The sequence below is a fragment of the Antrostomus carolinensis genome, unplaced genomic scaffold (assembly GCF_000700745.2).
Source record: "Antrostomus carolinensis isolate BGI_N321 unplaced genomic scaffold, ASM70074v2 scaffold2050, whole genome shotgun sequence".
Classification (NCBI taxonomy): Eukaryota; Metazoa; Chordata; class Aves; order Caprimulgiformes; family Caprimulgidae; genus Antrostomus; species Antrostomus carolinensis.
In genome coordinates this window covers 25,059-49,083 of record NW_010290337.1, presented here as the reverse complement: position 1 = coordinate 49,083, position 24,025 = coordinate 25,059, and the positions used below count along the sequence as shown (strand labels likewise).

The following is a 24,025-nucleotide window of genomic DNA, read 5'->3' as shown; positions in this document are numbered from 1 at the left end:
ACTCTATCCTAGCAAAACCAGGACACTCATCTTGACACAAAAGACTTAAAGCTGCTGTTCAAGAAGCAATGTCTTTTAGTATGCAGGAATTTCAAAGTTCTTGTGAATCCTTACTGTGTGCTTGTTGGTAGATCTTTTGAGTCTCTGGTATATTGGCTTAGTGATTGAGTAACTTGTAGGTATTCAAATAGACTGTGATGTTACAGATGAGAATAGATAGCTCAAGTAGTTAATTGTAAATGAATCTTAGGAGTCATTATTTTAAAAGGTTATTTTTATTCATCTTAAGTCTAATATATTCATTTTTTTATTATGTAACTAATATGGCACTGTAAATGAACTCCAAGCTTTATACATTCTAGGACCTGACCATTTTCCTCAGCTGAACAGTTAACAGTTTCATAGTAGCTGGTGTATATTATGCAAGAGAGAGGGAGACCTGGCTATCAGTGTAGTAAGGCAATCTACATAAGAGTAAGCACCAGCTAAGGCCTTGATGAGGCATCTACAAACCAGAGAGTGGTAATTTATTAAAAGTCTAAGGCCATATTATGAGCTGTTCATCATGGTACACTCTTACCTTTTTGCTTCTTGAGTGCTGCAGTAGAGCTACTCGCTGCCCCTGAATTCCATTTCTTACAAAGTCATAATTTAGTCCAGAGACAGCATGAAGAAAAACATAATGTTGAATAGAAAATATGATAGAGGAAAATGACTGTAGTGTTGCTCTGACATTGCTGATTTTGAAATGGAAGAGCTGCTATGAGTGAATCTTATCTTTTTCAACACAGTTGTAATATAAATTATTTGTTTATTGCCATTCTATATGTAACTCTTCTTTTTCCTCGTTCTTAAATCTTGAGACTCTTCAATCTATCTGTTTGTCTGTTTCAAATTCTGCCTGGAAACTTAACCTTTCCTCTTCTGAATTGTTTTTATGGTTGATACCTCTCCTTTCTTAACCTCTGGTAAGTGCAATCAGAACCACTATGTATTGATGAACTCTTCTATTTTGCTTATGGTCTTCTATTGACCTCTTAATATCAGTTGCCTTTTAAATTCTTAATTGCTATTAGTTAGACCTCTCTTATATTGAGTTAGACAATATGAAGTAATACAGTCATGCCACAATTCAGTTTCTTCAGCTTGTTTAATAATAAAAAAGCAACCATACAAAAAACAACTATAAAAGTCATACAAGTTTTTAAAGCAATTAAAGATTGCTAAATGTTTAGCATAAAAAACCCCATTTGTTCTGAGTTGTATTAATTATTATGCTTCCAACAGAATTAGATTATTTTTGAAAGCAGTTGAAAAATAATAAAATTATGAACTATATATAGAGCTCATAATTTAAAATAATTATATATGTAATATAATAACTATATATCTATTTTATAATATATACTTGGTTGCACTTAAAGCTTTCTTGGGCAAGGGAATATTTTCTGTTTTACAGTGGACAAAGAAGTCCTACAGGCTTAAACATAGGGCACATTTACTTAGTTTTCCTTCGAAGGATTCTTGTAACTAGCCCCATGGAATGGCTTTAGTGTAGTAGGTATAGTTCAGGCTGGAATTTGATTTAGTAAGTGGCCTTACCTCAAGCAACTGATAGACTTTGTTCATCAAAAATAATGTTTCAAATAAACTGATTTTTGTCTTGCAGTGTTGTATTCATTGCATGTATATTGCTTCCAGTCCACATTTCTAAGTGCACTTGAAGACGACAGCCAAAACATTAGGCATTCACTTGTGATGCTACCTGTTCTGACACTTAAAAAACCAGCCAAATAAAATCCCCGTCTTCCTGCAAGACTGGTGGTGGATGGCAGAATAAAAGATTGGGATGGAAGGAAGGATATGCACTGAGGACGGAGGACATTAAAATACTTGATACTATTTTTAGTCTCTATACATATGTGTATTTTCTCTTTGCAAGAGTTAACTATGTATCTTTTTTGTGGTGTTTTGTTTGTTTAAGTGGAAACAGTACTCAAGCAAATGCAAACTCCAGAATCTCTCTGCATTCCCCACTTGATGTAGGACATGTTGACCTACGAGATACTGAAAATGAGGACACTTTGGAATTACAGATGCAACAGCTTAGCCTTCCTCAGTTCTGTGTTTCCATCTTGGAAAATGCAATACCTCTTCTAAGAACAGGTGAGAAAGTTTTGAATTAAGTATTTTACTTTTGTTTCACTCCCATCTTTAGTACAAACCTCTTAAGAAATTGGTATTATGAGGTGAGTACTGCAAATAAATAAGGTACAGATTATTGTTTATATTCTGTAGCCAGTTATAACAGTTCTTTTCTAGGGAGTTTGTTGAGGTCATAAAACTTGAATCTTCTGATTGATTTCCAGAACTGCTGCAGAAGTTTCAAGTGCTTTTTACTGATGATGGAAAGTAATGGCAGGAAGAAGTGAGTGTGTGGTGGAAAAATGATGTGGCTGAATAAAATGTCATTCAAGAAGATGAAAAAATAACCACACTTAACGTGTTTTGATCTCTTGAGCATGGAGTTTTCCTCCTGTTCAAGAAATAATAAACAAGTTTTGGGAAAGGGTTTGTTTTTATTCTTATGAATGCAGTAACAAATTAGAATTATGTTTTAAGAAAAATAAATAATGATAGTCTATTTACAACTACGGATTTTTATTTTAGCTTGCAAAGGCTCTAATTTGCAAAGCCTTTTTGAAGAACAGTCTTTTTGCTCTTAGGTTGTCTAAGATAGTATTTAATTGTAAAATAATGTTCCAAACAGGTATTGGTAAATGTGGTAAAGTTTTCAAATATAGGACCTGGAAACGTGTATCTATCTATGACTAGAATACTAAAAGTTGTTTTTTTTAATACACCTGTCAACATTACCTGACTTGAGTAGAGGCTTTAAGTTATAAAAAGTGTATGAGATATGTATGAAACTTCCATTTACTGGTTTTTTTCATGATTGTATATAATTTTTTATGACTTTCTGTTTCATCACAAAATACTAATTTTCATGTGTATTTCATAGTAACATCAGCATTAATTGGTGTCCACAGGAAAATTATTCAATACTTTTTTTTTGGAAATAAACCAAACTAGAGTGAATAAAAGTTTTGTTTCCCCCTTTCAGAATAGTGATATTTACAAGCACATTAATGGCTTCTCACATCTTATCTTTTATTTATAATGTAAGACTTCAGAAAATGTATTTTTTATCTTTTCCATTTCTGGCACATGTCACTTCAAATCTGCAGAGTGAATTTTTTCATCTTTGATGATTCCTTCTTTGCATCTTATCATAGAACTAGTAGTTACATTTTCAGATTAATTTTTTTTGTCTTTGTTTCCCTTTCCCAGTATTTTCACACTTTATAAACTCTACCAGATCATATTTCTTCTTTCTTCCATTGTGCTTTAATGAGACATAGATTATAATCAAACTAATATTTTTATCCTTTTCCTGTTGTTTTGAAATCCTGTAATCTGAAGACACTGTGATACTGTGACACACAGTAACAGACTGTTTCTCTTGTGGTTATATTTTCTGAATTGTTCAGTAAAATCAACAGGCACTTTTACTAACTTTATTATCACCTTATAATGTAGATATAGTATAGTGTAGATTTTCTTCTAACTGTTTAAATTACTGGGTAAAGGAAAAAAGTAAGCTTCCTGTAAAATTTGATTGCGTGTATTTTAAAATATAACATATATCACTTAAGCTCAAATTATGTTCCCTGTGGACATGTTCATTGGAATTTCTCTTCCTTTGTGCTGACCTGTCTTGTGAGTGAAGTAATTTCAGAAATCAATAGTAGTATGGGTTGTAGGTTTGTTTTGGGGTTTTTTTAATTTTTGTGTGTGGGTTTTTTTTTTGTGATCAGTTTCAAGCTACTATACTTGTCTGAAGTTCAGTGTTAATACTGCATGTCTTAAAGACAAAAGTTTTTAGCAAAAGATTTGTTTTACAGTCATTGATTATATCTGTCTTACTGTGTGCATTTAGAAGTAATGAACTCTCACTAATTGCCACAGGTGTTGAGAAATTATTATTTTGCTGATATATTAATGTAAGAATATGGAATGAATTTGCATGTTTGTAGATCATGACAGCTACAGCAAAGCGTTGTTGCAGATGTCATGTTTAGTTATTAACTTAAAAATATTTCTGAAACTATAACTCAAATTAAAATTAGTATTATTTAATACTTGCATTATAGTGGAGAAATTTATTAAGTTACCTTTCAGATGTTTTAAGCACAACAATTTGCAAATTGCATGAGCTGTGGTCATTGTTACTATATGTATAGTCACACAGAGAGACATAATGTATTTTTTCCTTGAGTATATCAACAAGGCTTCTGCAGTATGTACCATCTACAAAAGGTAGAGAAAGTGGCAAAGAAATTAATGGTGAATCATAAAAAGCAGTAGGTCTTATCTTTTTTTAAAAAAAACCCAGATTATGAAGGATGCAAAACTTTTATGGTAGTTACAAATAAATTGGAAATTCAGTTGTGGTGTGTGAAATCCGTCCATGGTTTTAAATAGAAACATGCCATCAACAAGTAACTAAGCCAGCAGTTGTACTAAATGGAGTATTTGGAGGAAACTGTCACCATATGGTTCCCTAGAATGCCAGACAGTTTTGGCACTCTCTGTTGTATGAGGTTGAAAATATTTGGTCTGGCTCCAGATATTCTTCCTTGTAATTCATGAAACCTTCTAGTCTTTGACTGCTTCTCCTCTATTGTCTCATTATCTGGGGATAATGAGGGAGAGAATTATATTTGTAGTAAACATAGGCTGTAAATACTTAGACCATGTTTCTTTGTGGACCTGTGTTCAAGCATAAAACTGTACAAAGTGTAGAAGTCACTAACAGACAGAGCAGATTACCCTTATTACTAAGAGCTACTGAGTCAGAAGGAGCAATGGAAATTAATATTAGCCTGAAAACAAGGGAGGAAAATTGTTATGGAGAAAAGCACAAGTGGATAAAGTGGGTATTAATCTCCTTGTCTTTCAAAAAAATATCTCAAATAAAATAATTCAGGAAAAAGGCCACTCCTGCTATACCAAAAATGCAGATTAACAGGAATAGGTAATATATATGGAAGATCTAACTGTAACCTAGCTGCCTGGGTGGAGGAAATAAGTGATTTTATTCTGAACTTCAAAGAAGTCCAGTAATCAGATTTACAGCTATAATAAAGTTTGTGTAATACTATAGGATTTAAGGAAATGCAGTATTTTTTAAAGTATGTGATTGCTTTAATCTCTTCTACGGTGATTTTGGCTAGTTGTTGTCTTCCATGATTCAGAGCTATTGGTGGTTGAGGGCAGTTAGCATTAGTTTAGTAGAAGTGTATAGGAAAATTAAAATATCATAATTTCAGATTTGTAATAATGCCTTGTTCAAAATGGTGTTTTCTGAATATCTTAATATAATATTTTGTCTGTATTTGACTTTTCCTCTCATTTGTATTCCTAGGCAGTAGGAGAGTGACGATGGAAGTTCTTGAATTGCTTGTTGAAAACATGTTCCTTATTGGTGATGCTATTTCTGAAAATGTTTGGGAAGATGATAGCCTTTTTGCTTTGGAATTGGTAAGATTCTTTAGGCTTTGATCAGCTATATATAACGGTCTGCTTTTATAAGCCTCTGACATTCTGCGGTGATTCATATACATATCTAATCTTCTGCTGAGCTACCCTTTTGAAAATCTTAAATAGTTTATTACTAGTTCTGTCACTGGCACATTATTTTAAATATAGGTTCTTTTGCCAGATGATACTTGAAATTTCACCTCCAGAAAATAAGTAATGAATTTTGTCTTGTAGTGAAAGGCTATTAAGCAGCCATTGAGAGAAACGTATAGCGATGGGGATCTGAGGGGAAAGTACCGACTACAAATGTTGGAGACCAATTTGGTGTCAGTGACAACTCTCACTTTCTCTACTTCTTATAAACTATCTGTTTAAAATTAGGGAGATAACTGTTTAGATCCAAGACTGGAATTGTAAGATGCATGGTATCCATTTCCTACACAAGACCTATAGATCCCTGCACAGATTTCAGCTATCCTTACCTCTGTTGCTTAGCTTGGAAAGAAGGGAGAAGGCTTTTTGGCCCAGGAGAGATTCAGAGTGTTAAGGTGCTGTTGACCAAACAATTTAAATTGCTGGAAATACATGCCTGAGCACAGTTGAGAGTTGTTATATACATGAAATATCAAATTAGTGAATAACAGACAAAGTAACAATGGGCAGCTTGCTTTTTTGAAGACAACTGAAAGATGAAACATAAACCAATATGATTTATGCACGTAACAAACATACCAGAGTTGCAGACTGAAACTTGCATAAAAACTTGAATTAAGTGTAGTCTTAAGTGCACGACTTAAATTAGAATTCATGAAAATACCACTAAATATGCAACAATGGTATTGCAATAATTATTAATTAAAATAATACTGTAGGCTTCCCTATTCTCTGTTTTACAAAGGTATTGATATTTCAACACCTATTATAATTGATCAGCGTCAGGTCAGTACTGAAGATTCCTTACAGACGTTTGATCTAAGAAGCTTAATATAATCTTTTATCTAGTTGTTGTATGACTTGAATCAGTATATTCCATTGTATATAAATCTGTCAAACTACAGTAGAAACTGTGAGCATCATCACAGGTACATCATACTGATAGTTGTTAGGATAATGTTTGTTTCCAGGCTATTAACAAGCGAAACTCTGCAAATAAGCTGGTTTATTGTATGCAATTATATTGATTTTTAAAAAATAAATGAAAAAAAAGCTTTGCTGATGTTACTTTATTCCATTGGTAGAACTTCAAGATTTATTAGTAAAATACTTTTCAGATATAAAATTCATCTCCCATTGAAAGCTATGAATCTGTATCAATCTGTGATGCAGAGCTGGACTGTGCAGTGCAGTTCAATAAACTAATTTTGATAAAACTGATTTTGATGAAGCAATTGCAAGACAGGAGATAAAAAGACAGCTCTTCATCTCTCTTAGTATTTCAGTAAATAAAAATAAATGAATGGACAATTTTAGGAAACAATTTACCTTTATATTATTTAGCACTGTATCAAATAAAATGTATTTTGTCAGAAGTAGGCAGTGTTAGAGTTGTTAGGCTTCCGTGCTTGGAAAACATGCTTCCTCTTTGTGTTTTGTGTCAGCTCCAAGGGAAGGAGGTCTTGTGTCTCCTTTCTAGGAGACTTGAAAACATTTCTTGCATAACTTATGCTTTATGTTTCTTTATTTATCCAGTTTTAAAACTCTGCACTGTAATATCATTGTGAAAAATATGTATTTTGAAAATCCCATTCAAAAATACTTAAGTTTTAATGGTATATATTTCACCCATGTTTTTATACTTCCTTCCTCCCAAGTAAAGTTTTTAATGTTTTCCAGTTTTATTACGTGTACTTAAGTGCACGTAATAAAATTCTACCATGATTCTACCATGTCAAGAAGTTACATACTGCAGATTGCCATAGCCCCTCAACTTTTTTGGGTCACTAGCTTTGAGATGCTCATCCCTGTCTTGGGGAGGAATAAACTTTCTGAATCTACTGTTGATTTGAGACTCCATGGTCTTGAAGCAGAGGCTCTTCCTGCCTCTGCCAACTGAAGCAGAGCAGAAAGGAACTAACTTTTTTGAACTCCTGAAGATGAAAATTAATCCTTTTCATCTTACTGTGTAATAACATAAGTTGATAAAAACTTTAAAAGACTGATTTGATTTAGTCAATTGCTTCTTGTAATTTTCTTCAACTTCAACTATGTTGAGTCAGACAAATAGAGCTTAATTGCTTAACAGTGATTATCAATTTCCAGTAATAACAAGCTAAATCTCACATGTGCTATTATCTTCTTAACCATTATTTGGCATTCCAAAACTGGCAACTGAAATTAGTTCTACTTTTGTTCTAATATCCTTAAGTACAAACCTGGCTTCCTCACGTGACCAAAATTCTGTCAACTGATTTTTTCTCTGGTGTAAATGAAGAACTGGATTTATCCAAATGATAGTGATTATTGACTAGAATTTTACATAATTTGAGAAATGTGTTGCTGTTTCCTTTAAGAATGAAAGTTCTCAAAGTTTGGATTGTAGGTTGTTTTTTTTAGTGTTTTTTTTATTTATTTATTTTAAGCTAAAGTGTTATTAGCAGGTTCAAACCAACTCCTAATATTTCCACAAAAAGTGAACTTGAAAATAGTTAAAATTCCAGAAGTTCAAAGGTGTGAGAAGAAAAAAAAAAAAAGGGGGGAGGGGGGGGAGAGGGGAGAATAACCAGTAATGGGTAATTACGGACCAAGGTATTCAGAACTGCAGGTGAAGGCAGAGGGAGGTCTAGAACTAATGTATACTTCTGGTCAAGTGACAAGTGAAATGCTGTGTATTTTGTACCATTTCTCAATTTTAAAATTATTTGGTATAATTGTGTTAATTATACACCTATAGATGCTGTATAAAAACTGTACAGATACAGTAATGTTTCAGTTATTTCAAATGATTGTATTTCTGATTTTCTTTTCAGAAAGACAAATTGCTCCTGGTCTTGGATTTGCTTGGAGAAACTATATTATATCACAAAACCAATATAAGTGCAGAGCAGCCTGAGGTGATGTTAGTCCATCACAGAATGGCATTTATTAGCATTTCACTCTTCACTGTTAGATTGCTGCAAATACTTCTCCCTGTAGAAAAGGTATACCATCACTAATTTTAAGTGATTGTATTTTGGTTTTGCATTTTAGACACCAAAAAGCGATACCTTCCTCCATGATTAATACTGAGAAAATAGCCACTAGACATAAATTAATCTGATTTACACTGTCTGATGTATGATCACAGAAGGCAACTTTGTTCTAAAGTTATCAATGCATTCTCCAGATTTCAAGTCTTCAAAAAATATTTTTCATACAGTTTTTTTAATGATTTCCTTTCAAATTTGATGTTCTTTTTCCTTTTATAGTGTTTTTTCTGGTATGATGCATGGTTTGCAAAGCTATACTGCCCCCTGCTCCTTTATAGCATGCATGCAAGTAAGACTAAGTAAGACTAGAACTACCCAATCTTTAAAATCATCACTCTTAATCTGATGGAACATAGTAAGCAATTATGTTTTGTACATTGGAGTGATTTTAATTATTCTTTGCTTCCAGTGCTTTTTCAGAGAAGTTCTGATGTAGCTCTTGAGTTTTGGAGGTTTTTTCTGTTTATTTCAGATGAGTGGAGTCTGATATTTGAAAGTTTTTGTGGAATGGAAAGTGTTAGAAGATGTTTAAACCTGTGTGGGTTTCCTTTTTTTTTTCTTTGCAGTGTAGCTTTTTTAAAGACACTTTTCAATCTGAGTAGCAGACTGATTTTCAGTTACAGGCATTTTTGTCACAAATACTAATTTTTTTTTACTATTAATGTACGTAATCTCTTGTACCTGGAAATAAATGTAGACATACAAATCTAATGACTTTTAATAAATTTTGTGTTTATGTTCTTATGCACATAATACAAAATTTCAGTTTTGTGTATGACAGGATTTGGAAAAAAGTTACTGTACTTGAGGTCAAAATTTAAGTTGGAAGAATACTGAATGCTTGCAGTAAAAAAAAAGAAAAAACCCAACCAAAACGACAACAGAAATCCCAGTTCTTAGTATTTTATATGATTATGTGGAATTGTAGACAGCTTTTTATTAAATACAGAAATAATTGTGGTCTGTGTATTTTCTGCCATCTACTGGTTAGACAGTAAATTGACCCTGGCCACTGGTGTGTGTGGTTGTTAGTGCTGTGGCTGGATCCTACACAAATTTTGTGACTGGTTGCATGTCTGACATTAGGACTGACATCTAATGAACTCTCACTTTTTAATTAAAAAAAAAATCTTCATATAGAACTCATTTGATATGTGTTTCTTTTTCTGATTTTTAAGTAGCAGCAATAGTGATGTACTTGTTGAATGACTGCAAATGCTGTTGTTGGTTTTATTGTATTTTCAGACTGTATTCTGACAGTTTTATTTTTCAAAGGCAGGTAAAGTTTTACAGAAGAGTTTACTGAATGCTTTATTTCTTCTCTCTCTGGATGTATCCTTCTCTGTGGAATACCCAAGCATTCATGAATGCATTGCAGCCTACCTGGAGCAGATGAACACTGAGAACTACAGTATTTATAAACAAGCTTCAGAAGCTGTGTATTCGATTGAATGCACTTGTAGCTTTATGAATGAAGTTCATAAGAAGGTGTGGAATTTTATTATATAAAATATTTCCTGTAGGCAAACTTCTTCCCTCCACTTCCCTTTCTCTCTGGTAAAAAATATAGTCTAGCATAGCCAAAGAAAATCCCTTATGTATGAGTATTCCATACTATGCAAGATTAAGTTAATTTATATTTGTTTTCACTAATACTACTCATGTTGTTTGTAAAAAATCTTATCCTAAGTAAAAACAAAGAAATAAACACTTGGCAATCAGAAGTGCACACAAGAATTTATATGGGCAAAGAAGTAAGAAGCAAGCAAATACTCTATTTAAATATATAGTATGTGTATGGATGTTGTCCAGTATTTAAACACTTCAAAAAATTTTAATTCCCAACGACTTGGCAATTTTAACTCAAATAAATAACTATTTCTAGACTGTTTGAAATTTGTGTGTTTCGCTTTGTTAGGAAGAAAACTAGTATATTTTGCTTTATTAGTTAAGAGATTCTAGCACAGTACCGAAATATTCTTATCCATTATCCGGATGGCCAAGTAATTGTGCAAAATACTTGTTCCATTGATACTAAAATAAAATAATAAAATACAGCAATATAAATGTAGTGCTATCCTAAATCTGAGTTATTGTAGCCTTTATATAGGCAGGTTCTGAACTTAGAGCAGTACTTAGCTTACAGCATACTGTTTACTATGAAGTTATCTCCATCAAATTTAAATGGCTCATATTTAATGTATTTGGTAACTAAAAGTATGAAGACCTATGTACTTAAATTTAAAAAACAAAACAAAATAAACTTGCTCTTTAATATTAATAGTGAATTGTTAAAATTTAATAGTTAAATCTTTCATTATACTCTTCTTACATAAAATGCGTATTGACTTAAAAAATAATAATTTTATTAAAAGCATAAAGTATTCAAGGGTGAGTCAATTCTTGACCATTTAAAAAAGTGTTTTGAATAGTTATAGTGTTCATGCTGTGAAATGCTAGACATACATTAGTTCATTGAGTTTAATAGTTTATTTGGATTCAGCAGCTGAAGGATTTTCATCTCCCAGGAGCAGGTTCTAAAATTTATTTGTTTGAAATATATTGAATTTGTTAAACAGGTTAATTATAAACTCTGTGAAAAACTGAACCAGACCCTAGCTAGCAGATGTATTAAATTATGAAGCGTGGGCAGCAGGTCGAGGGAGGTGATTCTCCCCCTCTACTTCGCTCTCATAAGGCCCCACCTGGAGTACTGCATCCAGTTCTGGAGCCCCCAACACAAGAAAGACATGGAGCAGCTGGAACAAGTCCAGAGGAGGCCACCAGCATGATCCGAGGGCTGGAGCACCTCTCCTATGAGGACAGGCCGAGAGAGTTGGGGCTGTTCAGCCTGGAAAAGAGAAGATGTAGGGGAGACCTTATAGCGGCCTTCCAGTACCTGAAGGGAGCCTACAAGAAAGCTGGGGAAGGACTTTTCACAAGGGCAGTTAGTGACAAAACAAGGGGAAATGGCTTTAAACTGAAAGAGGGTAAGTTTAGATTAGATATTAGGAAGAAATTCTTCACTGTGAGGGTGGTCAGACACTGGAACAGGTTGCCCAAGGAAGTTGTGGATGCCCCTCCTTGGAAGTGTTTAAGGCCAGGCTGGATGAGGCTTTGAGCAACCTGGTCTAGTGGAAGGTGTCCCTGCTGATGGCAGGGGGGTTAGAACTAGATGATCTTTGTGGTCCCTTCCAACCCAAACCATTCTATGATAAATTCTGCAAAGACTTTCCAATAACATTTCTCTTTACTTCTCAGGGGGACAAGAATCTTTCTGAATTAGTAGAATTGGCAGACCAGGCCTTGAGTAGTCTGCCCTACCATCAACACTTCCCTTTGCTTCAGGAATGCATTCACATATGCTCAAATATGTGAGTACATTACTATTTAAAACTCTTACTTGAGATTTTTTTTTTTTATGGATAAACTTTCTCAAGTAGAAGCTTAGTTTGTTTATTCTCTGTATTTGAACAATTGTTTTCTTTTAGCCATTGAAAGATCTCTTCCAAATAATTTCATTCTGTTAGTGGATTTCTTAAATTGAATTTTTTCAATTTTTCAAAAAATTTCAGGTGCTAAAAAACTGTTTTATTCTTTTCTATGCATGTTTTTATGATTTTTTTATATAAAGTTACTATGTGATTTACAAAGAAACAGTCTTAAAACATTTTGACCTGTCTTTCAAGTTTTAATTCCTTTGTTCCAAGAGTATTTGTGTAACTTACTTTTATTTTACTTTCAGAAATCCTTAAGGACTTATTTTATTGTAGATGCTGTATATTACAAAATGGCATCTCACTTATTAAACAGCATGTTTTTATTGCTTTTTCGATTTTCCATGTCTCTGGTTAGAGAATTTAAGTTACCCTTAGTGGTGCCTGGAGAAGTTCTGTATTGAACACTTAATTAGAAGTACAAAAATCTTAATTTTATACTGATTCAGAATTGGAGTTTAGGGATTTTTTTCAAAGGAAACTACATTTGAGAGCTCTCTATTAAGTGTTTATAAATTATGAAATGTAGAAACATTTTTCAGTGTTCTAATGCTTTTAGAATTAATTATTATTTGATTACTGTTTCAGGCAACAGGTTATTAACTTGAATTTTTTAACTAGCTTCAATTCACTTTGTGATAGTGAGATGGACTTTTACCTCTACAAGGAAAAAATTCTGAAAGTGTAGAATTTTTTTTTTATAGTCATATACAATGATCTAAGGAGCTGGCTGAAGCTCAGTAGAATTTTTTTTTTTTTTTTCAGATGAATTTAAATGTTTGTCAGGCTCCTAATTTTGATGAGAGAATCTTTTAAAACTATGGTCTTTGATTGCCTACATGTATAAAATAAATAATTGTAAAAATGTGAAGATTGATACTATGATTTTGGCAAATATATTGTGATCTCTGAACTCTTGTCTGCCATGTCCTTTTTCAGGATGTATACCTCTTCAGGAAGTATTTTTCAGAGATTATTCTGAAATTTTAACTGGAAAATTTTTGTAGATATCTTTGAGTACTGGAAAATAAATAATAGTTCTTTTTTATTTTTAGTTGGAAGTCTGCTGAGGCGAACTCATTGCTCCAGGCTGAGGGTCAGAAGGTGCTTCTCCGTCTGTTGTCTCATCCTTTGCTGAATATAAAAACTGAAGCCTACCGCTGCTGTTTGGAAGTGGTTAAGGTTAGAACGAATCCTTACTTAATGCTTTTGGTGTTGCAATAAATCATGTCTATTATATGAATTCTTCATTAAAAGCATTTTCAATGCTAATTGTTTACCTTGTTATATGCTCTGAAATCAGTATAGGCCTGAGCTTGCAGTTTGTTGTTATATTTTTGGTATTAAATCTACTTGATTAAGATATACTTAAGGTACTACACTTCAGAATGACAGGATCTCTAGATGGAGAAAAACAGTGACTGATAATTTCATTTTTTAAAAGTTTTTTTAGTAATGCTGGCCACTTTGGGGTTTTTTGCTGCTGTTTTACATAAATATTTCTATTTCATTTTGCTCTTGAAAAGAATTCAGGTATTCTTTTTGCTTTGCTGATTCAGTTTTGCTTCTCTGTTGAAATGTTCATAGAATCACAGACTCATTTGGGTTAAAGATCACTTAGTCCAACCCCCTATTTCACTCCATCAGGTTGCTCAGAGTCCCATCCAACCTGACCTTGGAATGTTTCCAGGGATGGGGCATCTACCACCTCTCTGGGCAACCTGTTCCAGTGTTTCACCACCCTCCTTGTAAAAGCTTTCTTCCTTATATCTAGTCTGAATTTCCCCTCTTTTAGTTTAAAACCATTACCCCTTGTCCATCCCTCTGATCATTTTTGTGTCCCTCCTCTTGACCTGCTCCAACAGATCCATGTCTTTCTTGTGCTGAGGACTCCAGAGCTGGACGCAGTACTCCAGGTGGGGTCCCCCCAGAGTGGAGTTAAAGGGCAGAATCACCTCCCTTGACCTGCTGGCCACATTTCTTTTGATGCAGCCCAGGGTAAAGTTGGCCTTCTGGGCTGCAAGTGCACATTGCCAGCTCATGTCTAGCTTTTGATCTGCCAGTATCCCCAAGTGCTTCTCCACAGGGCTGCTCTTAATCCATTCATCATCTGGTCTCTATTGATACTGGGGATTGTCCTGATCCAGGTGCAGGACCTTGCACTTGGCATTGTTGAACCTCATGAGGTTCACATGTGCCCACTCCTCAAGGGCAGATCCTGTTCCCTTCATAGCAATTTTTCACTTCTCTTTGTTTTTTTGTTCAGGTTTTTTTTTTACCTGAGCAAAAGTCGTTTTTAATTGACTGCTTTTTGCAAGGAAGTTTACTGAAGAAAAAAACCAAAACAATAATGTAATAATAAAACACTGACACTTTCAGAATAAATATTTTTACCTAGATTATGCTTTCATTGCCTAGTCTTTATAAAAAAATGTGAAAGAAAAATACCTCTTCTTTCCTATGTATAAAAACATGAGTTGTGTTTAAGAACAACAATGGCAGTGTCATATTCATCAAGTCATTTTAGGCATTCAGTAATATTGGCTCACAAAATAAAAATAACTTTTTTGTTTTGATATAATACTGTGTCATAATTCCCATTTTCCATAACAGACATCAGCTAAACTTACTGTGCTTATAGCAGAATTTCCTAATGTCCTGGTTTTCAGGAAACTCACACCTAATGACTAGTCTTTCACAAAAACCCCCTCTATCTCTGCTGAATGACACTTGTATATTTTGTGAAATTTTACCTGCCTGTTTTAGATTTTGCTTATTTCGGTGTAATACCAAACAACATATACAATGTGTCTAATTTGTTTTCACTGTTATTTAAAATAAAACCAAAATTATTTCCTATTTCTTAGTCCTGTGTAGCAATGGGAATTTTCAATCTGTGATCTATAAAGACGGTGTTTCTTCCAGGGCTGTAATGTTTAGCTTTCAGAACTGTAGTCTTTCAGCTGCATGGAGAAAGCCTTTCACTAGATGACAACTTCAGACAGTCTATAAAACAAGCTGTAGTAGTGGAGACTGTCTTGAATTTTAAAACTAACCAACTTTATTTTTACTGAAGGACTGTTTAGGTATTCATAATATTGCAAAGCCTGTGTCTTCAATCTGCCATGGAATACATTTTCTTCTTCATCCAAAAGTTTTATATGAAGTCTGTACATTTGGCCTACAGGAAGATAAGAATGAGGTACTGTGTTTAGTAGTTATATTTATAAGTTTATGTGCGTTCAGAGGAGGTGTTCATATTCTCTCCGTGGTGGTCTGAGACTTACCTGAAGTTTTGACTACATACGGTTTCTTGTATGTAGAAAAGTTTTGCAAACAGCAAAGTTGTAGTAAATGGAAAGATTTTTTTTATGAGGAATTTGGAGACCAAGTAATTCTATAAGCTTAGGATTCTATTTAAAGTAATAAAGAACAATTAAAAAGGAAATAAGCTATGTTTTTTAATCTTTTCCTGTAATATATTCAACCCTACTATAATGTGCATATGATGAAATAGGATGTATGGAGCTGTATATTTATGGAAAACATGAAATCTCAAGTCTTTATAAAGATGGGATGACTTCTGAAATGCATGCATCGATTGAGGAGCAAAAACACATTTTAAATCTGCATTGTCTTTCCCATAAAAATGTATTTCATCATTACAAATAGATCTGTGTTTAAATTTAATTACCTGAGTATTATAGAAGCGTTTTATAATCTTATAGAATAGGACCAAATTTCCATTGGGTTCATTTATATGCATGAATGTTTAACATATATCCACTATTTTCTAGCTTACATACAAAGCTAAGTAGGGAGTTCTGAGAGGAAGAAAAGTTCAGTTAGATTATTTGTAACTACTTTATAGCTGATCTATAAAGTCCCAGTGTTCAGAAGGGAAAGAATATTGACTAAGAAGTTTTTATTTTTTTTTTTTTTCAGCTTGTCTCCTGAAACGAGGTTTTGTTTTTTAACACAATACTGTGCACAGTTCCATTTAGAAGTAATTTTTTAAATTTAGCTTAAAAAGGAGAATTAAAGTATCTTTGATAATGTGCTATGCATTTGTATTTGTACTTTGCATATAACTTATCTTTTCCGAGGAAAACATTTATTTTGTTTGACTAATCCCTTGGATGTCTTATTAAAAAGACTGCCAGTTTTCTCTTTTAGGGATTGGTCAAGCATAACAAATAGACTTCAATTGATATTGAATTTTAAAAGATTGTTGAGACAGAGAATGCAAAATGATCTCATTTTGTTCTCTTTACCTTATAAAGCATTCTCATTATTCATCTAACAAAATATATAATGGAAATCACATCCAAGTATGTTTTGGTTTTTTTGTTCTTGGATGTATATCTGCTACTTAAGTTTTCACAAAGCATCAGTTTCATCTTTCAGCCATGTGACAATGAGAAGAAACTGAGCAGAAAGATGCATTCCAAGGTTGGGTTTAAGATTTTGCCATGTGATTTTACAAATCAAGTCCCTTAAAGATAGGCTAGAGTGATATTACTAAAGGCTGTCCTTGCTGCCTGGGGTGAGGGGATTTTTAGCTCTGGCATAAAACGTAGGTTTTTAGCTGCTAAAGGTTGTTTTTACATACACTATATAAGGAAGGGTGGACTTGGAGAAGCTGTTTTTTTTCCCTCTGTTCCCAGTGTAGTAATAATATTAGCTTGTAAATACTTCAAACTTGCATCTAGTGTAAGTTACATACTGTATACAAGGTACATGAATACACTATGAATACTGTATCATATACCTTCTTTTTTCCCTTTTGATAAAGAGCTTCAGCTGAAGCCATGTACAATTTGAAATATTTGGTAACCTTCTTAGTTTGCCTGTTTTCCTTGAGAAAGTGAAATGGCAATATAACAGGCTTTAAATCTCTTTTCCTCCTGTATCTTCAGAAGCATATTGTAAAGACTGGGAACAAAATGCCCCAGAAATATAGGATCAGGAAAGAAAAGAGGTTTTGACTACTTTTGTTTTACCTGCAGGATAGAGTGATCAATAGGTGTATAAGTTAAAGCAATGGTTTATTTTATTTCAGAAAAGAAAAAACAGAGTTCTACAGGGAAAATGTTTGGGTGCTATGTAGGCGTAACTATTTCTGCATTTTCTCTGAGAGGCTTTTCTGACAACTTAATATTTAGTGTGATTGACAATTTAAAAGTAGCATTCTGCAGTGACAATATTTTGTCTGTAGATCCTCTTTGAGTTGTTTTTGTATAACATTTCCAGTTACAGCATTGAGAAACTGACCTAGACACATAGGCAGTTGTGTTAGTTTCTTTTTTTTGTTATTGAGCAGGTGAACTCTACAGCCAAGGACATTCTGATGCACCTATTGCAGGGACGATTAGTAATGGCTGTATTGACTTGGAACAAGTTTATTGAGGCCCTCTGTCCTGTCATTCCTGTTTTGCAGGTACTTCTAAGTGCTTTAATCTGAATTTGATGTATGAAATAACGTAAGCAGCAATACTATGACGTTAAACAACAAACAGAATATTTACCTGAGGTGGAAAATAGATTATACAGACTTGTGTTGTCAGATGTCAAATGGAGAAATGTCTTATAGGGATCCTAATGCCAGCCAAAGTTACTGCTTTTAATTTGTAGGCAAATCTTGGCCTAGTATTATTAGACTGTGAAACTTTGAAATGTTGTAGTAGAAATCAGCAAGTACTGACTGGGACTTAAATGGTTTGAAAATATGAGTGGATAATCCAGTGTAAATTATTGCATGCTTTTTAATAAAAACTTGTTAATAATTAGAATGTCCCTCATATCTTAAATTTGAAAGTTTTAACTCCTTTGTGATAGTTATATCACTTTCTGGTCAAGTGTGTGCTCAATAAATAGCAATAGGCATAAACTGTATTTTCTGTATAATTTGATGTTTGTTTTTTGATTTGTTTCCAAAATTATTAGAAGTATCAACAGTCAGTATTATCTTTAGACCTTAGTCTTCATATCTGTAGCAATGTGAACATTTTGTTTTTATTACCTTTCCTCTTGGCTTGATCTAATGGGAACTTTTGCCTTTCTCAGTCTGATTTTCAGCTTAATTGCTCCATCCAAATTCTTTATTGTTTTTTCTCTAGTACTAGAAATTCCCTATGATGATCTGCCTATAGTCTTCCATGTTAGATATTTTGCTACACCTGTCTGATGTCTGTTTTTCCTGATATTTGATCTTTTGCCTTATTTTTGTCTTTCATTTAATTTAGCTGATACACTTTTTGTCTTTTTTTCCTCCCAAAAGTATCACTTTTGGTAATAATACCTACTTATTCGTATCACTGTTATATATTCATTTGTTGCCTGCACCTCAGCATTACCATAAGTTGAAAAGAAAAATGCTTATATAACTTAAGCCCTTTCATAAACTGCACAAAAACCAAGGCAAAAATAAGGAGAAATTGCAGACAAGGTGGGCTGTGAAATAGAAGGCTTGGACAGAAAAATATGCAGAGTAAATACACTGACAACTTGAAGGTGGTAGGAGAAAGGTTGCTTCGGAGCTTTCTCACCCTGCAATGTCAGCTTTTCTGTTTTACCCACTTATATATCTTCCATTGATATTCAAGGTTAGGTAGGTGGGGGTTTAGTATAAGCTATAGGCTAAACATCTGGGAAAGAGCTTACCCTGCTCTCATTTTTGTGAGTAGGATTTTCCTCTCTTCTATATAGCCACTACAGGCTCTAGTAGATACTTGAGCAGAGCATACCAGAGGCCTGTATTTACCTGATGCATCTAGAGTGCCTTGTATTTCCTCTGCTGTTTAAATGTTTGCAGTATCATTACTTGATGTAGTTGATTCTGGTTGTGCGTGAAAATACTTTGACTAAATATCTGAAAATAGATAGGATTTAATGTTTTGAAGTAATTTTCTTGTAGGGACTGAATCTGAAACAGAAACCGGTATTACAGAGCAGCATCATGTTAACAGGTTGAAGGGTAAAGCTTCAGGTCAATGTACCTCTGGGCCATGTGAAAATCTTTATTTTGATTTGTATACAGGATCACTTATTAATTTTTAAAATTGTTTTTTACAGAGGAATATTAGACTGCAGAAATTGAATTGAATGCTTTTTTAAGTTATTGCTTTTTTTTTTTTTTTTTTTTTGAGGGGGTGTTGCTCCTTCCTCACCCTCCCTTAGCCCCTAAAAGGGGAATTACCTTGCTTAAAGTGCTAAGCTAGTAAACACATTTTTTAAATTTTGGAAGTTTTTTGTTGATTTTGTTTGTTTTAGGGTTATGCTGACACAAAAGATACGCTAGGTAACTCTATCCTCACTTTGAGTGAAACAACCTCTGACAAAGGAGATGGTATTCTCCCTAGAACTACTAGACTACGGGCTGCTCTGCGTCTTCTCTTCTCAAAAAAGCAGCTGTAAGTAGTGCCTTGTAGCATTTTAGCACATTGTCTAATGCTGATGACAGAAATGTCTACTCTAAAAAACCAATTGATTATTATGCAGTGGGTTGATTTGAAAGGTAGATTAATCAATATTGAGATGAGTAAGTACCTCTCTCCAACTGTATTAATTTTATAAAATAATTAAATTTTAACTATACAGCTAAAGTTTTCCATTATGAGGACTTTATTATATTTATTTTAATTGTTTACTCCTATAGGGTTCGTTCTGTAGCACTTAAACATTTAACATTCCATCTTTTGAATGAAGAAGGGGCAAACCTGAAACGGCCACATCTGCATGGTAGTGTGCTTTCCAGCATTTCAAACTTATTTATTATTGAAAGAGCCATTGAGCTAAAATTGGATGATAAAACAGAATCAATATTTAAGGTGAGTAAACTGTCTAAATATTGAGTCATTGATCAGCTCTCCTACCTGCCAAGTCACTGAAGTAATCACTTTGTGAAGGTTATAACATTTCATACAAGTTGGCTTGCTTCATAAAAATAAATCTGTTGATATATTATTTGCATGTAAATTTAAACAGTAGGTTTTATGCTACCATATGCAACAGTAAGAAAATAATTCCTTCTTTCTTCTAATTAATTTTTTCTGTCTGCAGGTAAGTTAACAGCAAGAAACTATTGTCTTGTTATATTCCACAGGTATTATTAGAGATTTGTTTTAAAAAAGATTATAACCTAATCCTTTCTTATTACATGCATGTGGAATCTCATCAAATACATTCTAATAAGGAATTTAGATCTTTTTCTTTTCTACTTTCTGTTAGAAAATTTGGTGGGTTACCTTGTTTCGTAATAGTGTACTGGATGTAAATCTAATAGAGTTTTACTTTCAGCCAGAAACTATTGAAAAGCTGTTCAACATCTTGACTTCTGATGCTGTTGACCTAGTTTTACGGAAGTCTGCAGCTGAGCAGCTAGCTATTATTTTAGAAGGTAAAATTCTTCAGAAAATTTATATTTATGTGCAGATCATTGCGTGAGGTTGCAGTTTTGCTAGATTTTCTGTATGTTTCTACTAAGGGTACTTTTTGTAACTTCTATGTATATTGTAGGACCAGAATTTTAACACTGTTTTAGGTAATCTACCAATTCAAATAAAAAATTAGAAATTCATTGTTGTTGCCTTCAAGAATAAGAAATAGTGGTCTTACTATTTAAAAAAAACAGCTCCCTTGTGTAATAGAGGAATAAGGTGAAGCTCTATAAGAGCTTTTTTTCTGCTTTTCCTTTTAAAGTTAAGTTGTTGATCTGTCTCAGAACTAATACTACTTCAATTTTTTGGTATTGCTTACTCAAGTACTCAGTTTTGAGGGATGGAGGCAATAGTAAATGTAAAAAAAAAAATATATATATATATTTATATATATAGGTGGTGTTGTATTTTAATTAGAAAAGTTAATTCTTAAATTACACAGGTTAGCTAAAGGGATTTTAAACTTACTGAGGAATTTCTTCTATCATCCTGAATTTCTTCCTCCCTTTTGAGTTAGCCTAAGTAGTAACAACAGTTAAAATGGATTGAAATGTCATTTGTGTGAATGAGGATTCAGTAAACTCAGGATAAGTGTCCATGATTATACCCTCTTTCATTATCAAGAGGCAGACTCCCTGTGGCATTTAATCTAATTTAATCTAATCCTTGTAAATAATTTGCAAGGAAAGTGTTCCTCTTTTACTTTTTATAATTTAAGTGACTAATCATAAGGTGTTTGTTGTTTTTTTTTTATTATTGTGTTACTCACATGAGGAGAAATTATGAATGCTGGTAAAGAAGATCTAATTGAATTAAGATGCAAGTAAGCAGCCTTGCATAGAGCATTATTTGGCTCAGTTACAGGGTCATAACTGTGGAGTTTCAAACCTGGATGTTTGTAATGTACCTACTCAAACTTTGATTGAAGTATGTTTTCTCCAAGGAACTCAAATCCTAATGATAGGACAAAAGTTTTTCACCATAGGAAGGTGAGGTGTTAGAGAATATTAAAATTAAAATTTTTATGTCAGAAAAATGATTACAAAAATGAGGAAATTTCTACTTTGTCTTGTAAAATTAGTTTAGTTATGACTGCCAAAGTTTTCATATGTCAAAAGATAATATGAAACATAACATAGGATGAAATTGTAAAGGAAAAAATGCAGATTTATCAGGACAAATTTAATCTGAAGGATCACTTTATTTTTAAAAAAACAACAAACCCAACCAACCTAAGTGACATAGCTTTTTTGTCGTTGAATATTCTGAAAGCAGATGCTCTGAATGCTCTCATGGTGATTGAGTTTTTGTAAATACGATTTTTAGTTCCATGTTAAACTGTTGAAGACTTTTAAAATATTACCAGTGAAATCCTCATTTGATTGAAATAGAGTTGCACAGGGGATCGCTGTAAGTTCTTATGGGAAGTTATGTAAGATAATGAACAGTTCAAGAGGCAACTGTAGTCAGGTAACAAGACTTTGACGAGGCTTGCCTTGGTGGAGCTAGAGCTGTACTTGTTCTGTTGATTAGTGGTTTTGGAAACTTGTTCTCAACAACAAGAGTTTGATCTTGCAGAATGAAGTTTAATCCTAAATTTGGTGCAGAACTAGTGATTCTTACTATCTTCTGTTTTTCCTACAGATACCAAAATGCATGGCATTGTGAAAAAGTTAGGTGTGATAGAAAGCATTTTGGCTTGCCTTAATGAATGTATTCATGTGGATGGCAAGGTAAAACTATTGTTAAAATTTCTTCTGCAAGCATTGCACAGCGTGGCAGTAGTAGAATTTACTTTTTTTCTGCACTTAAAACACAAATCTTTGTGCATTAATTCTGCACAGATCACAAATGTTTGGTAACACTTGTAATTGCAATATGTATTTTGTTTATTACATTTTTGATAATGCAAAGATTCTCTTAATGAAAGAAGACTGGTCTGCCTACCTTTGAGAATAGTTAGCCAAGAGAACTGTTTGATGTGGTTCAGAAATATACCAGAACTTCCCTGAACCTTTCTCAGTAGACACACACACACAAAAATTAATGACCTTTAATGACCTTAAAAAAAAAAAAAGGTTATATTGTAATTCTGTCTCTAAATTTAAGGCCTGAAGCAAATTGTAATTAAAAATGAGATGTTACTGTAAATGGGAATCTACAGGTCAGATTGTTTCAGGTATAAGTAATTTTCTGACCAATAGACGATCACTTCACCAGGGAGAGTCTCAGGAGATAAGATCACATTTAGAGGTAAGTGAATACTTGTAGATGACCGTGCTTTCCGTTTTTGTAATATGTCTAATCTGATGTTTGAAGTTTTCTGAAATTCATTATTTGAAAACATTTAATCAAGCTTATTTAGATTATAAATTGCTCAGTATTGCCTCACTGGGTAAATTTTTTGCATATTTCTTAGTTTGCTTGCATAATTTTGTTATAGCAGTCCAACAGTCCAAACCTTGAGTTATTTTAAGAAACCATGAAAATTTTTATATAATAATGATTTATTTCCTAAAAATATACAAGAGAAAAAAAATGCTTGATACTTAATGGAATTCCTCTTATCTGTCAAATTAATGAAAATTACATTCTTCTTTGGTAATAGTGATGTTTTTGTTTTGTTTTGTTTTTTTCCAGATTGTCAGTATCTAAGATTATTTTAACTCTGTAGCATTAAGGAATGTCTATTCCAGTTTATGATAGCTTCGATATGAGTACTTTTGTAAACCACTGAAACCCAGTTGAAGAAATTGAAATATTGGGTTATTCAGGTGTTGGGTTTTTTTTCGTTTTTAGATACAGCATAACGCAACTATCATTTCGTTTAGTTTTGGATAGTAAGTAGATATTAGCATAATTACTTAATAATACAGAAGTACAAGCATGGGAAATGTGCCTTAAGCATATCCTTCATAACCAGGTGATAGTCTAGGATAAACTTTAACGTAATGTTCTTAGCCCTTTATAAACTTGAATTCAATCTAGGAAGGACACAGGCAACAACTCTCTAGGGGCTGTGACACCTTTATTTTGCACGTATGGCTTGTGGAATGTAGAATCTTTATGCTGAACAGGGTGTTCAAACTTTACGTGATGAAAGCTGCAGAGTATTTTAAAGGAGAAATCTAAAACTGCACATGTCGAATAATGACTGGCTTAGATCAGGTCAGCAGGAGAACATAAGCTTACAGCTATATATGAAATTCCGCTTCTTCAAGTGCTAGCATCCAGAAATTTGTCAGCTCTGTATTGATAAAAGTTTTGGATCTGAAATGCTCTGCTCTGTGAAATAACAGCA

The 24,025-nt window shown here is 33.2% G+C and overlaps 1 protein-coding gene across 1 annotated transcript in view; it reads left to right on the top strand.

Annotated features, from left to right (window-relative positions):
• Positions 1–1,984: 1,984 nt before the first annotated feature.
• The window catches only part of RTTN (rotatin), a gene marked incomplete at both ends in the record, with an annotated part of 45,289 nt that continues 23,248 nt past the window's right edge, over positions 1,985–24,025 (top strand). The window contains 12 exons of the mRNA XM_010172635.1: positions 1,985–2,166; positions 5,489–5,604; positions 8,571–8,741; positions 10,065–10,277; positions 12,051–12,163; positions 13,342–13,468; positions 15,363–15,488; positions 17,610–17,726; positions 19,559–19,698; positions 19,944–20,115; positions 20,585–20,684; positions 22,369–22,457. Coding sequence (XP_010170937.1) covers positions 1,985–2,166; positions 5,489–5,604; positions 8,571–8,741; positions 10,065–10,277; positions 12,051–12,163; positions 13,342–13,468; positions 15,363–15,488; positions 17,610–17,726; positions 19,559–19,698; positions 19,944–20,115; positions 20,585–20,684; positions 22,369–22,457 — 1,666 coding nt within the window. The remainder of the gene's footprint in view (positions 2,167–5,488; positions 5,605–8,570; positions 8,742–10,064; positions 10,278–12,050; positions 12,164–13,341; positions 13,469–15,362; positions 15,489–17,609; positions 17,727–19,558; positions 19,699–19,943; positions 20,116–20,584; positions 20,685–22,368; positions 22,458–24,025) is intronic.